The sequence below is a fragment of the Corvus hawaiiensis genome, chromosome 3, assembly GCF_020740725.1.
Source record: "Corvus hawaiiensis isolate bCorHaw1 chromosome 3, bCorHaw1.pri.cur, whole genome shotgun sequence".
Taxonomy (NCBI): domain Eukaryota; kingdom Metazoa; phylum Chordata; class Aves; order Passeriformes; family Corvidae; genus Corvus; species Corvus hawaiiensis.
Window position 1 is genome coordinate 31622986 of NC_063215.1, and position 15423 is coordinate 31638408.

At 39.3% G+C, this 15423-nt stretch overlaps 1 protein-coding gene across 32 annotated transcripts in view; it reads left to right on the plus strand.

Annotated features, from left to right (window-relative positions):
• Positions 1–15423, plus strand: part of RIMS1 (regulating synaptic membrane exocytosis 1) — a 319206-nt gene that overhangs the window by 295732 nt on the left and 8051 nt on the right. For 31 of the 32 annotated variants that reach the window (XM_048299528.1, XM_048299532.1, XM_048299536.1 and 28 more), the window contains one exon: positions 10748–10889. In XM_048299528.1, the coding sequence (XP_048155485.1) occupies positions 10748–10889 (142 nt within the window). Of the gene's footprint in view, positions 1–2115; positions 2648–10747; positions 10890–15423 lie in introns of those variants that run through there. The other variant, XM_048299560.1, reaches the window with a different exon arrangement.

A 15423-nucleotide genomic window follows, 5' to 3' on the forward strand; every position in this document is an offset into this window, starting at 1 on the left:
CAATACTGGATGCAAACCTTAGGATTTCATAGCAGACTTATGCTGGAGTTATGCTTGGGAAGTTTGGCTGAACGATCTATCTCTAAACCAGGTCTTTGTGTGCAGTTGTCCACTTTAAATAATATAAACACAAAGGGAGCAATTATATCTTACAGTTATGCAGTGTTTACCTAGCACAGATCCTCTGCCCAAGTCCGTAGGTGTTTTTACCCACAGACGGCTGTAACTAATGCAAACCAGTCTGAGTGTAATGCCACAAGCAGCTCTTTGAAAACGGAAACATTAAGTGACTGTCTTGCTCACTACCTACCTGTCTTAACTACTACTGTCAATAAACAGCTGTTTCAAAAGATAAATTTTGCACCAGGACCACTATTACCTGGATTTGAACTCTAGCTGACCAAAAGAAGGAGCCTCTCCTGAGTTTTTAGCCTCCCTTCTGGAAGTTATTACCTGGGCTGACATCAAAGGTGAGAGGTATGTCATCACAACCTAGCTGGCTTGGAACTTTAGATAGTTACATGTTCAAAGAAATTCAAAAGCAAACATTAGCACAGGTACTTTGGCTGAAAAAAGAGCATGGTTATAGTTTATCGTAGCTGAAACTTCAGTGGGATCACTGATGGGGATACAAGGGACAGCAGTGCAAACATGGTTGCAAAAATAACATGCAAAATTTTGTCTAAATTTGTAGAAAGTTTAAATAAAAGTTTGTTTGAGGTGTGGTACTTTGGAAGCTGCCAAGAAAAAATTACTTTGTAGAGAGTTTGAGGTTCATATTTCTGGATTCAGTGGTGGAAGAACAAGCCAAGTTTTTGCTCAGCCTTTGTGTTACACATCCAGAAGAGTAAGTCAAACAGTTTTAATCCTGGAAAGGGGATTTGGCCTTACAAATAAGAAATATTTTGAATGATTTTTCCTGGGACTAGGAGAAGGAACATAAAGGAGGAAAGGTTGTGACTGAAAGGGCTTTCTAAGAGGCTATAGAGCCATGGAACTCGCCCTCTGTGTTTTTTATTTCAACTTTAAACCTCCATTGAGTATCCCTAAGCAAGAACCTGGGTGGGAGGGAACTTCTGTACACTTGACACAAGTGCAGTGCTTTGTGTAAAACTGCTCAAGGTGGCAGGCACAAGCTGAAGACAGGTCTTGGGAGAGTGACATGCACACATTAGCAGCTACCAGCATCAGCATTTCATTCCTACCATGGCACTGTACTGAGATAAATCTTTCCATTTAATTGTATTTGGGTTTTTTTAATTTAACACACATCATGACAGAATTACATACTATCCAGCTATGTATTTTTCAAAAAGGCAATGTCACCCTCTTTCTGGTTTTCTAAGCATCATTTCAAAATTTATCCAGAAGATAAAAATTACTTCAACTATTGCACTAAATAGGAAATCTGTGCCTAAGCAATGAAAATACGTGGACATTTCTGCACAGGAGTGACATGGAGTGACATACTGCATCACTGCTGGGGAGGATTTTGAGTTTGTCACCTCTATAGTATTTGCAATCATAAATCCTGTTATATGTTTATTAGCTGAAATGAACAGTTCAACTTGTGGCATTTTTCTCCTTAATTATTTTATGATACTTTAAATAATTAGAACTTTACCATAGCTTGAAGATCTACAGAACTGTATTGGGCACGTTTCAATTTTTTTTCTCATTATAATTCTGTTTGAAATAGTTCTCTTCTTTTGGCTTGACAAATGCTGAATAATTTCCTTTCTCCTTTCTGTCTCTAATCACCCTGAGAAGGCATGTTGGTCCCTACAATTTTGCATGCCAAGTCAATAAAGGTGTGTTAAATTAACTGATTCTTAACCACTTGCAAAATGAAAGTAAATTACATTTTTAGAATAGAGTATTAGAGAAATGAAACAATTTGACAAAGAAACAAATATTGCAAAATCTGTTTCCTCAAAAGGAAGTATAAAGATGAAAGGAGTAATTAAAAAAAGAAATTCTGTTCTCAGAATGCACATGATCATTTCAGTCAGTGAAACTTTTTTTAACTCTGCTGTGCTCAAGTCCCTCTAAGACAGTAACATCATTTAAACTTTTCTGTTGCATAACTGTAACTTAGTATTTAATGCTAATTTGATGTTTTATCAGGATTGCAGAGTTTCAGGTGGTTTTGTACAAAAATTCATGCAAAATGAGTAAAAATCACCAGGACAGACAAATGTGATTCTGGATTTATCTGACTCCTCATCACATTTTGACCACCAGAATTAAAAAAATACATCGGCCAAGGTTGCTAAGAATATTGTGGGCTCTTCTCTGCTTGCACATAACTAGAAAATACACTACTGACTGAATTTTTTTTAACCTTTCAGCAATATATTAGGAAGTACTAGCTGGCAGGTAGTTCAGTACTTTTTTCACTGCAAGGCCCTGTAATGTAATCACAGTTGTAAAAGGAACTTGTGAGTGAAGCAACTTGATCATTCCTCGCAATGCTGCTGTGCCAAGTGGTTACAGGATAACAAAGGAGAGACAATACCAGGACTCCAAAGGTTTATTCTACCCAGGAACAGCACAAGTTATTTAAACAAAGGTGAAGCTGCTTTAGGTGCTGGCTGCTCGCTAAGGATTATATCATAGCCAGTGTTTAATTTTGCTTAAGCCAAAGGTAAGCCTGTATTTTCTGTGTTTTACTGTGGTGAGCCTGTTCGTGAGTCTTGCTTTAGCAATGTATGATGGTCTGGAGTTATAACTAATGCTACAGTCACTAAAGAAAAACCGAAGTTGGTATGATACTACGTTGATCTAATACATTAGAAATTATATCTTAAAGGCAGGTTAGTAATAATTTTAAAGGGAAATGTGATATCCACCTGGGAACTTCTGGTAGTGGTAAAATAAAACCTAGAGAGCTTGAAAGTTGCAGTTCGGAGCAAATCAAACTACTGAAAAGGTAAAAGCATTTTCAGATTGTTTCACTGGTTGGTAATTGAGATGAAAAGGAAGGGACTGTTTCTGAATCTGTAATGTCTCCTAATTACTATGCTGTGAAATTAAATTAGGGTTAAGCTATTATTCAGAAACTTGTCAACTGTACAAAAAGGCATTTAACAGCTTTTTACTGGAAGATACTCTAGCACTTAGTGGTTTTGTCAGTGTTTCAATTTACAGGTGTTTTGGAGGTTGTTAAAATAATTAGTCTTTGGGCTGCCACCATGCACAACACACAGTTCTCAGGAAACTTTTTGAACATGCACAATAACAGTGAATTTCTTTATTAGTTATGCTTTATAAATTGTCCTATTGGTGATATCATCTTGTAAAATATTGTCTTTTAGTAATAATGCTGTCATGTTATGTTTTTAATAAAAAATGCTGAACTATTTGTAATTGTGTAGATTTACTGAAAAAGTCAAATTTACTAAAATTGTTATGGCTGCCTGGAACCACAAAAGACATCAAGTTACTTAAATATGTATAAATTCCTAGTGAAATGAAATGTTGGTTTAGTTTATCTGAAAAATCTCTATTTTTTCTTCATTGCATTTCATTTTCCCCTGCTGTATTAACTGCAAGCTGTGTCCCAGCATCCTGCCCTTGGATAAATTTTATCTCTATACCATATGTCAGTTCTCTGAGAGGGCTTGGCTGGTTACAAGAAATGTAATATAGGGCTGTGTTTTTTGTAAAAATGTTACTGTTGAAGTGCTAACAGCTCTTCTGAGCATCTTACTTTGTTGTGTCTTGCATTCCCCTCCCGTCTAACAAAAAAGCCAAGAGTATATGAGAAAGTGAGTGCTTGATATTTTATAAACTGTTTATATAGTAGATATTTTGTTGGAAACATGGCTTTTTTTGTTTTACTAATTGAATTTTATTGAAATAGGCTTTAGGAGTTGAAGAACATTACCAGTTTCACTGACATATTCTGCTTTTATATGGCTCTTTGCATATGTGTGAAGAAGATAATTAAGATGCTTTCATTTCTGTATGTTTATAAAGTGTGCTTAGCACAGTCCCAGCAGTAGAAACTCATTGCTATACATCATCTTTGATTGCCTCATTTTGGCTGACAGACAGTGGCTCTTTTCTCTTCATTGCAAGTATGTGGACAGAACAATTAATCTTCATAAAGTAATTTGAGAAGCCATAACTGATCTTTTTCTGACCAGATATCCTTGCTTTACCTTAAGATACATGTGTCCTGGTTAAACACAGGTTTTCTTCTCTGACGTGAAAAAATCATAAGTATCAGAATAAACATATAAAACACATGCTTGTTTCTACTTTTCTTTTTTTTTTTCAGTGATTTTGTCTAAGACATCTAAAGGAGATACAGTTTGTAAAAGCAGTTGCTTAAGGTTTTGAGACCACTGTCAGGTAGTAAACAATGGCCTGATTTTCCACTTCTTGTTTGCTTTTGTTTTGAGCATGGACCTTTTCCTGTCATTTGCTCTCAAAGTGCTACTTCAGTTTCATGCAAATAACTAGGAGCTGTTGGATAAGTAATGCTACTTTGAAATCTAAAACTCTTGAGTCTGAGTCTGCAAGTTTGATTTTCAGTGAAAAATACAGTCAAAAGGTGAGATTCTGCTGTACACTGTCTAAAATGCCATCAAAGCATTAATACAACCATTGACAACAATTCAGTGAAGTCTCCTTTTGTTAGGATTGGTGCTTTTTGTTCCTTTGCTCTACGTATGTCAGAAAAATATATCGTGTATATTAAGGGACTAATTGCATTATCTTTTATGTATTATCTGAAAGTATTTAGTGGGAGTGATGAAAGGTGTTTGCCAGATGAGTTTGCGAGTTTATAAACATAGTTGTGAGGTACAGTTTATTCCAAACTTCTGATAAAATTCCTTCTCAATGAATTGTCCCAGCTGAAAAGGTGAATATTGTTTCTAGAAGGTTTTGTAATTTATATTAGTATAAATGTTGTTTGCAGATTTTTTTTTAATAAATAGAAATGGGAATAAGTACATGATGGTTTACATTTGGATTTTAAACCTCAGGATATAACACCACAGAATATCAACAGCACTCTCCTCTCTTTGAGTATATTGTGTGATATTTGGAACACTTAAAAGACAATTACTGCAACATTTCACATGTCTTTTTAGAAAGAGCATTATATTCAGGAGAGTATAGCACAAAGACAGAATGGAAAATACAGGAGAGTATTGTATGATATAAAGTCTAGAAACTTGTCTTGTTGAAATTTGTATTTAAATGTCAAATTTTTTACTATTTACGTTCTGTCCATAGTCACTATTCACTTTCAGTCTTAGTGATCAATCTACTGTTGAGTTCATCTGAGAGATGTACACATATAAAAAAACAGATGCTCTTTGAACTATTTATTCTTTTTTTTCTCTCTCTGTTTTAGGACTATAAGCGAAGGGGCACTTTGTCAATTCATGTGTAAATAAATTTTGTTGTTTAAAAGCACTACATGCAAAGTGAGTGGGATGCTGCAGAACTTGTAACTCAGCAGGTCTCCAAGCAGCTAAATTTGAAGTTGTAAAAATCACCAACACATTAGAAAGGACCAGAAGGAAATGTGCCCCTTGGCTTTTCTTTTTATAGATCTTTGAACTGAGGTTGACCCTTACTCTTCCAGTTGGCATAATCTTGTCGGTGTCTCACAGTCAGTGTACAAACCAACCATATGGTCACAGTCCTGCCAGGTTTCAGTCAGAGCTGGCTTGGAGCTGTAGTCCTTTGAGGCTTTCTTTGGATGCAAGAGCATACTTGATAGTGTGAATGAATTGCCCTTGAGCCATGCAATGACACTTCTTATGATCCCTTCCATTAGTGGATTTAGCAGTGGTGTTCGCTTTGTTCTCTGGTCTGTTCTTTTGAACCAGTCATGAATTTTCACATACTTGGGTGCTGCATGTGTGTAAATTTGCTTTTTTTTTTGGGTAATAACCAACTAGTTGCCCTTAGGTATGATTCTGGGCAATGGTCACGTAAGGCACCTCTCCCTGTAGGCAGTACATAGAGGGCCCTGTCAGGATTGTCTTCTGCCCTACAGTGGTCTGCAACACTGTGCTATTGACTGAGCTGCCAAGCTCATATCCTTGCACATTCTTTTATGTGCCTTAGCCTTGACCCATGGCATGTAATATGCACCCTGGCACCTTGGATAAAAGCTTTGTTCCAGCAACCCCTCTTGTCATTTCAGACTTCCTGTACTGAAACAAGAGCAAAATGTAGTACATGCCTCCAGGCACCACATGGAGCACAGAGGAAAAGCCAGGCCAATGGTGATGCCATGTGCAGTCATGCCTTTGCTGAGTGGGGAGGGCTAGGAGTGGGGAATGTCCTGGCATTGTCCTCTCTGAATTGGATGCCTTTAGAATGTAAAGCTAGCTTTGAGATATCTCTAGGAGGCCATCTTAAATCTCTAGATAATATAATTGACCCTTTCACTATAATTCTGCTGTCAATGGCTTCTGGCTCCTAGACTTGAGAATGATTAGGAAGTACAGAAATTTGGGACACATCAATTCCTTTGATATTTTGTACAGATGTAAGGTAGAGCATACTTGCTTTTTGCTGTGCTCGGTTACTCTGGTCAGGGTCTTTGTTAACTTACTTTTGTCTGGGAAAACCAAAATCAGGGACCAGTTTCTTGTCAGACCAAACAGAAATCACTCTAGGCTATATTTATAATAAGTAGGTGGAAATAGCACATTGCATACACTCATCAGTGTGTTATAGCAGGAGTGCTACAACAAGCCTGTTGATGAATTGCAAAATGCTTACAAGCTGTGTATCTTTTGTAGGTGCAGGTGGCTGCTTTATGATGCTTGGCATCAACTACTACATCTGCAAAAATGTTCATCACAATTACTTTGTAGTAGTTTTTCTCTAGTTTGTACCTGTTAAGCCAGGTGTTTACATGTAATTTATGCACATCAGTCTGCATTCCTGCATGCAGAAATCCTTTCACAATTGACACAGCAGAGAAGCAGACAGACCATTTTGGAGTAAATTTTACCTCTAAATGGTATTCAGTATAGAGACATCTTCAGCCTGCACAATGAATATAGTGTAATTTATACAGTTCAGGCAAATAACTGTAATGTATTATAAAATTTAATTGTATGTGTCAAACTAATAAAAATTGGGAGCAGGATCAAGCATTCTCCAATTGATATCCTGACAAGAGCAGAAAATCTTCTCATTATGTCACAGCATAGATACTGAATATTTTATGAACCTGCATTATTCATGTAAAGACAGCATTCCAAAGATATATGCAGAGCTGTTAGATTAACAGTAATACAAGATGAAAATGAAAGGTGTTTTAGAAGTATTATCAATAGCAGGGAAAACACTGGTAGTTGTTTGGATCCCTTATTTCATTGTGCAGTCAAGGCAGCACTGGAATTGTACCCCAGCGTGAGTTCATGTTAGCAGGGCACCTTTAGAAATAGAAGCAGTTCCCAACTCATCTGCATGCTGAGCACCTCCTTCCCTCACAGAACTAGGTTTTGCTGAGTTTACAGGAGCACACTAACAACATAAACCGCCTCTTCACTTTTTGCGTTAAAATTGGAAAAATAATATATTACGTCTTGTTAGATACGAGATGCGTAAGTGACCAAGGTTAAAACTTCCAAAACCTGTGCAACAAGTATTTTGGTTCTTATCCATGGGCAAAAGCAATTTTCTCTATGCCATTAAACTCTTGTGTTTTATCCTTCTGTTGGGCTACTGTTATATTTCTGATTGTACTTCAGAAGATTAAGACTGAGGTTATAAAAGTAAATAAATTGGAGGACTTTAGTTTTCCTGGGAAACACTGTGGGTCTTAATAGCAATTATAAGGAGAGACAAAAGGATGCTTTTTAATCTTCAACCTGAAAAGAAAAAATATTGATGAGAAATGAGGAAGAAGTAGAATCTGGCACTGTAAGACAGAGAGCAGTGACTTGAAAAGTACTTGGAAAAAGACAGTCTGGTACTTGCAGCTCAGTGAGACAAGGTTTTAGACTTGCTTGTGGCCATACACAAGGATTCCTACTTCATGGTCTGTGCATTTAAAATATGTGGAGCGAAGAGTGTTTAAACAGCAATACCAGTGTTATCCATGACAATGTAACAGTACTCTAAAAAAAATCCACCTGCTGTTTTCAATCTCTACTGTGGCTCAAAGCTAAAATATTAGTTTTTGTAATTTAGTCAATGGATATTTTATACAGTGATTATTTCCATGACTATATTCATTATCTGTCCCAACAACTTGGCTCTCAAGCCTAAGTTTCAGCACCCACCATGTTGCCCAGGTGGTCCAGAACAACATCTCTTTACCAATTTGTGCCAAGAGCATGATGGTCTTATAGCTGCCTCTAGAGTCTCCTCATTTACCTTTCCTGAGCCCTGAACACTCACAAGCAACCCTATTCAGCCGAACACATTTCAGGCTCTACCCTATTATATCCTCCAGGTCATGCTGGCTGATCTGGCTGGCTCCAGAAAAGTAAGCAGGGGTTAAACCACATAATCTCACATGCTTTGTAGGAGCTGATGGAAACAGAGACATTTTCAGACAGGACCTGTGAGAGAGAGAGAGAGAGAGAGAGAGATTGAGAAAACAATATGGGTGGAAAATGCATACCTACAGAACACCTGAAAATCCTGCTGTGGAGTACCACTCTGTGCATGACTTATACTTCTTAGGTGCCTTTTGAGTTATTTTTGAGGCTCATCCTGCCTATTAGCATTGATATGCTGAACACTCCCTCAGTTTTTTAAGAGAAAGTTCAGGACCAAATGTAGCATTTGGGTTTCTATATACAGAATTACTGAAGCTCCAGCAAATCCCTTCCACAGCCACCTGCACTGTGTAAGAGTGGACCCTGGTCTGCCTGGTGTACCTTGCCTACCCTATTCTACCTCACATTTAGCAGCATTGGATAATGTGTTTTCAACTGACCAAGGACTGGGAATATGGATGAGCTGTAGTGGCCCACAGGAAAACCTCAGAGCTGTTGGCCTCATAAGGAAGAAAAGGGTCTATGGAAGTAGCTGATCTCTTCCACTCAGAGGCATTTGAGTGCTGCTTAACGGCCTTAGATATAACAACCCCAGTCTAAAAAGCTTGAGAGGGAAACCACAGCCCATTTCACTGTGGGCACGTCTCCTCTAAGTCCAACATACAAATTCTCTCACTTTGGCCATATTTGCTGTTTCCCCGATAGCTTCAAAGAGGTTCCTCTGATAGCTGTATGGTATGATTTCTCCTTGCCCTTCACCAGCGTGCTGACCCAAAGAGCAAGGGCCAGCTGATCTCCACAGCCTGTTTAAACACCCTGGGCAATGGGCAGGCTATGTGGGGCCTACAAAAGTCTCAAGTTTTATTGTGATGAATAAGATCTGTCAAGATCTGTCAGTTTCAAACATCAACAATGTGCCTGTGAAACAGGAAGGTGAAAAATTTTCAGAGCAATTCAGTCTCCACTGCAAGTGGAGATGGAAGAAATATTTGCTTTTTCAGATGTTTCCCTGAGCAGACCATGAAAAAGATGCACGCAGACTTTGCAGAGGTGAATAAAGGAGCACTGAATTGAAGAGGAAAATGCAGAAGAATGTTTTAGCATGTACTTACATGAAACTTTGTCAAATCTAGTACTTTCTGAGAGAAAGTGATGTTACCCATTGAACTTTGGGTTCCTATTTCGAACTAAATGAAAAAAAAAACCAGGACACTGAGTTTGAAGACAATACATGTTATTACATCACATGGAGACTTTGGTGGAAGAAATTTGAAGATCATTGAGAACAACTATCATCATCTAGAAGTTTAATTTCTGCTGTGTGACAGCAGAATTCACTCTACATCAGCCATAACACAGAGAATCTCTAAAGGACTGGAAGCTCTTCTTGCTCAAGGGAAACATGAAAACTTCTGTGTCAAAATCAAATTGCATTTTAAAGGATGTGGGTTAGCAGCTTTACCAAATGGATGAAGTCTTTAAACAATTTCAAAATATTTACATTACTTTCTAATCTTACAGTTGCAAGCCTAGAGTCTGATTGCCCAGAGAGGTTGTGGAGTCTCTTCACTGGAGATACTCAAGAACTGTCCGGACACAATCCTGTGCAATGGGCTCTAGGAAGCAGGGAGGTTGGACCATGCTCCACTGTGATCCTGTCCAGCTTAACCATTCTGTGGTTTCCCAAACAAATTCCCCAAGAGTTATTTCTGTTTCAGAACTTCTGGGATCATTAAGTTCTGTAAAGTTCAGTGTTTACTTTGAAGACATTTTGTGGTGAGAAGTAAGATTCTGCCAAGTCAAAACACATTATTATATTTTTGATAGTAAGTATCTTTGTACCTAACATTTTTCTGTGGAATGCATGAAGGGTTTTTTCCCTTTTTTTATTTTCTGTGAGAATTGTAACTTCTTTTGCAGTCACCCAACCTAGCAAGCTGGCTAGAGGCACATCATCGAGTATGTGGTTAGTAGACGGTATCATGACCTGTGCATTCCACCTGTGTAAAGGTTAATAACGAGACATCTAGTTTCTAACAGTTTGCCCTCATGAAGATCTTCAGGTTGCAGCCTTTTAAAGAGAAGTCATTTCCAGTTTGCGGCTGAGGAAGAGAGATTGCTTCTTCAATTGGAAAAGTCTTTTTATGTTAGTAAATAGTAATGACCAAGTCAGATCACTGTTCTTGTGTGAAAACTGCAGGGGAAGGCTTTGCTCTAAGTTATTCTAATTGCTGCTTCTTTTTCTCTGCTTTCAGAGGCTGGCAGCAAGAAGCTAAAGAGCACGATACAGAGAAGCACAGAAACAGGAATGGCAGCAGAGATGAGAAGTCGTATGGTTCGACAGCCAAGTCGAGAATCCACTGACGGCAGCATAAACAGTTATAGCTCTGAGGGCAAGTAAGTGGCATTAAAAATATCAGTAATGTAGGAGAAGTTTCTAATGTAGTAGAAGTTTCTTTCCCCATTAGTTGGGATGTCCCAAACTCTAGCTGAAGGGGGTAGCTCTGTGTACAGTTTCTTTCTCTTGAAACATTTGAAAAACTGAAACACCGTTTTAGGTACATAACACAAATTTCATGGAAATTGAAATTGAGAGAGGACTTCTTAAGAATTCTCATTTTCCCTGTCATCCAGTGAGGCATTTTGTTCATCAAGACAGCAAAATTAAGACTGCATTATTCAAAACAATACATAGGGGTACTTTTTCTTTGAGGTAAGTTTGGATTACCTCAGAGTTAAACTTCAGATGTTGTATGTGAATCCCTGTGGTTTGAAACTTTGTTCAGCAATACTATATACAAAGAAAGTTTAATTTGGAGTTGTTCCAAATCTCTTATTAAGAACTGTAAACCCAGAGCCCAGATGCCACATCAGCTGAAGTCAGGCAGACAGCTGTGGGGAATGGGGCAGCTGTTTCCATTCACTGCTGAACAATTTGGTATGTAGGAAAGGAGAACAAAAGCAGTTCTTCAAAATGTGAAGGAATACTCCAGCCTCCCCACAGTTCTCAGTGGGACTCTACTGCATGTATCAAGGTACAGTGGTTCCTAGGGAATTCTTAGAAGTTGACTCCCCAAAAAAGGGGGAAATGGGGGTAGGCAAATGCAGCTTTATAGACCCGGAAAAAAATGAGAGATTTGGACTTCCTTGGCTTCATCTTTTTATATACTTACTGTGTTACCACAATTGCTACTGCACATTGTATGAGGCACAAAGAGCCAAGGCTGCTCTGGTGGTGGTTACAAGGATCTGTGTAAAGGTGCCTCTATCATCAGATCTTCTCATCACCCTAATATTTTTACATCACTGGAACAGGTTGCCCATAGAAGTTGTGGATTGGCTCATCATTGGAGGTGTTCATGGCCAGGTTGGATGGGGCTTTGAGTTACCTGATCTAGTGAAGGATGTCCTTGTGCATGGCAGGGGCATCAAAACTTGATGATTACTAAGGTTCCTTCCAACCCAAACCATTCTATGGTTCTATGACAATGCTAAGAATTTTAAGAGCCATGTAAGAAAAACAGGCTCCATCATGAATAATTCAAAACCAAAGCAGATAAAGATCAGATGAAGAATGAGGGGCAAGAGTAAAATATCCCAGTGTTTTCCCCATTATGATTCCTTGATAGGCCATTACTTTTACCCTTTCAACACTCTGCCCTGCCATCCTCCTTCCTTTCTCTATGCTGGAGTGTCAGTCTGTAAGGCACCAGTTACTCACCTTGGTGACAGAGGCCCCAGTAAACTGCACCCTTTAGGGAGGAGCTGAGGGAGCCTGTTTTCCTGGTCAGCAGTGGAGAGGAGAGGTGGGAGCCCAGCACTGAGGGTGAGGACATTTTCAGTGGAACAGCTTAATACTCTGTTCCACCCTCATTGTGTGAAAATAGATTTGGCAGGGCTGGGGCAGCCAAGGTCTGGATCTGGAAGTCACAGCAGGCGTCTGGAGGATAGAAAGGCAGAGCCATAAAATACCTGTTTTGAGAACCAGCCTCTGAGTAAGACAGTGAGGAAAGCAAGCTTAAGAAGTAAACAGAGTGCTTGCTTCTTACTGGGACATATTGCAGGCCGGGTGTGCATAGTGGGACCCTGTTGCTGCCTGTTCTGAGCTTCCCCTCCCCAAGACACTTGCCTCTGCCATGTGCACCGAGCTCCTTTGTTCCAAGCGCGGGCAAAACCAAATGTAACTCAAACTCTTTAACAGAGTGTCTGAATGGCCGGTCACCCCGGGTCCGCCCCCAGTCCTCCCCTTTCCCCTTCTCTGAATAAAAGAGATGATCAAGGGAGGGATCCGCCCTCTCTTGGGTCAGCTACCTTCCTGTGACCGTCTCTTGTTGTCTGTCTCATTTGAAAGCTTCTAACTGCAGGGAATTGAGCGAGCAGGGAGCTATATTTCTCCCTCTTTGCTTCTGCTGATGGTATTTGCTTTGCAGCTGATACAGGTACCGATTTAAGAGCTACTAAAGTGCTAGATCGCCCGTGCTACCTCTCTAGGCTGCTCGAGGCTTTCTAAGGCATTAAACCACTAGCTTAGCTGGTAAAAAGCTGAAAAGATACCATCCACATTTAACTCCCCTTTAGAACTAAGTACATCTTTAAACTATCATAAGCTGGTAGTCACACTACCTGTATTGCATGTCTTGTTTCTGCCTCCATAGCTCTTGTGCCTGCTCCCCATCTCTTGCTGCTCCAGTATCAGTTCTGCCTCTGACAGTGCTCCTTACCTCAGCTCTCCCATGCAATTGCTATCTTCACATCTGACCCATGTTTGCCCTGCTTCTTTGATCCGAACTTTTAGCACCCTAAGTTCTCACTATGTTTCTGTCCCAGACTTTTGGCTTCATAGTTACCAGCTTATTCTGGTTGATGCCTGATCCTCAGTGTATCTCAGTTTTATTTCCTGACTTCAAACTGTACTTGACCTTAGCCTTAAACATTGTCCCTGACCACCACATCTCTATTCCAGTCTGTGGCAAGAGTAAACAGTGAGTCTAAAGAAGTGAGAACACCATCAATATCTAACAGTGACTCTGAAGGGAAGCCTGGAAGAATGAGCCAAAGGGGGCAGATAGCAAAACTCAGGTGAAACAGTTAAATGTATCTTGCTGCAATGAGAGAAGAGAAATATTCATTAAACAGGACACAATGCCGTAGGCAAAAGGGATACCAGAGGGTTCTGTTCAGTGTGGTGCTGCACTTTGTGGCTTAGAAAACTTCTCTGAAGTCTTCTCTTTTTCTGTGATTCTGTGATTTAGCTATAGATCAAATCCTTAGATGTTCTGGAAATTTACATGAGTTCTACAGAATACTGTTAGTTTACAGCAGCTCTTGGGTTTAGATCACAGTGAGAGAAGAAGGTTAAATGCTTAAAGAAAGATGTACAAGACAACAAGTGTCTACTGTTTAATTATTTCCTCCAAATGCATTACTGGCTTATTTCTAGAACATGAGGTGACACAACTACAAGGAGGAGAGTAAGCTGCATAGCTCTGTCACATAATCAGGGTACATGCACTCTGCCAGCTGATCCTAAAATCCTCTCCCTCATTGTCTGGGCTATTTTTTAGCATTAGAAAAGTTAGCTTTAACTTCAGATGTTATATCTAGTGTGAACACTGAATCAGCTTTTGACAGCACCTTTTATTTTGAGTAGTGAAGCTGTTTGGAAGGGTTTTTTTTCCTTCTTGCGAGATTCCCATCAAAATCAGCAAGATCTTAACTTTGGTTGCTTGAGTAGTGTTTTTTCTGCAGTTCACTCTTCATGTTACTGTAGGTGAGTAATGATGATGATTAGGAAGTGCTTATGGTAGGTCTGCACTGGTTTCTTGTCCTTCCTTGTATGTGTGTGTACATTGACACTGATTTTACTTCCAGGATCACATAGTTTATTGACAATATCATGCCTCATCCTGCATTTCCAAAGACCAATCAGATGTATAGCTCAGCTATTCCTACAGTAGGTACCCCAGGCACCTTGTCATGTTCTTTTGCTTGACCCTTAACTGGAGTTTAATGAATTAATAAACATTCAGATGAATGTGTACTTCCTACCTTCACTATCATAAGTATAGCTAGAAGTGTGCTCTCAAGTGAATATTTTCAATGTTGTTAGTCAGTCTGTGGCAAAATATAACACATTTTGTGGAAAAAAGGCCAAAGAAACAAGCAAGAAACTTTTCATAGCAGAGGCAAGAGTGAAAGCCACTGGGGAGAGAAGCAGACCACATCTTGATGTTATGAATTGGAGACCTTGAGCTTCTTTTCCTCCTCCATCTAAAGAAACCATATTTAAAAAAAAAAAAAAAGATTTTAAAACTAAATTTCTGTGAAAAAACTTACTTTTTGGAAAATCAGAGTTTTCTAATGAAAAAAGCTGTGCCAAGGAAATGGCATAAAGCTGAATAAGGGGAGGTTTAGGTTAGATGTTAGAAAAAGTTTTTCTGCCCAGAGAGTGGCTGGGCTCTGGAACAAGCTGCCCAGGGCAGTGGTCACAGCATCCAGCCTGACAGAGTTCAAGAAGCATTTGGACAGTGTTCTCAGGCACTCGGTGGGATTTTTGGGGCTGTCCTGTGTAGGGCCAGGAGTCGGATTTTGATGATCCTTGTGGGTCCCTTCCATCTCAGGCTATTCTATGATACTATGATATTTTCTGACCAGCTTTTTTCACAGACAGTCCATAAGTTTATGCAGGAATAGAAAGAACAGTTAGTCTTCAAGAGAGAAATAGACTTTGTGCAACTACTGGCTTTGCAAAGAACTGTGAATTCAATCGCTGAAGCACACAAGCCTGATGTGCAGAAATCAAAGCTTTTAACACTAGATGCTTTTGGTTTTATAAGGAAGTTTTTTATTATTTATTGCAGTCTAACAGGGAATTTCCTTTGAGGGAGAAGCAGATACAGAGTGGTGGATGGCCTGCTGGGGAATATGTTGT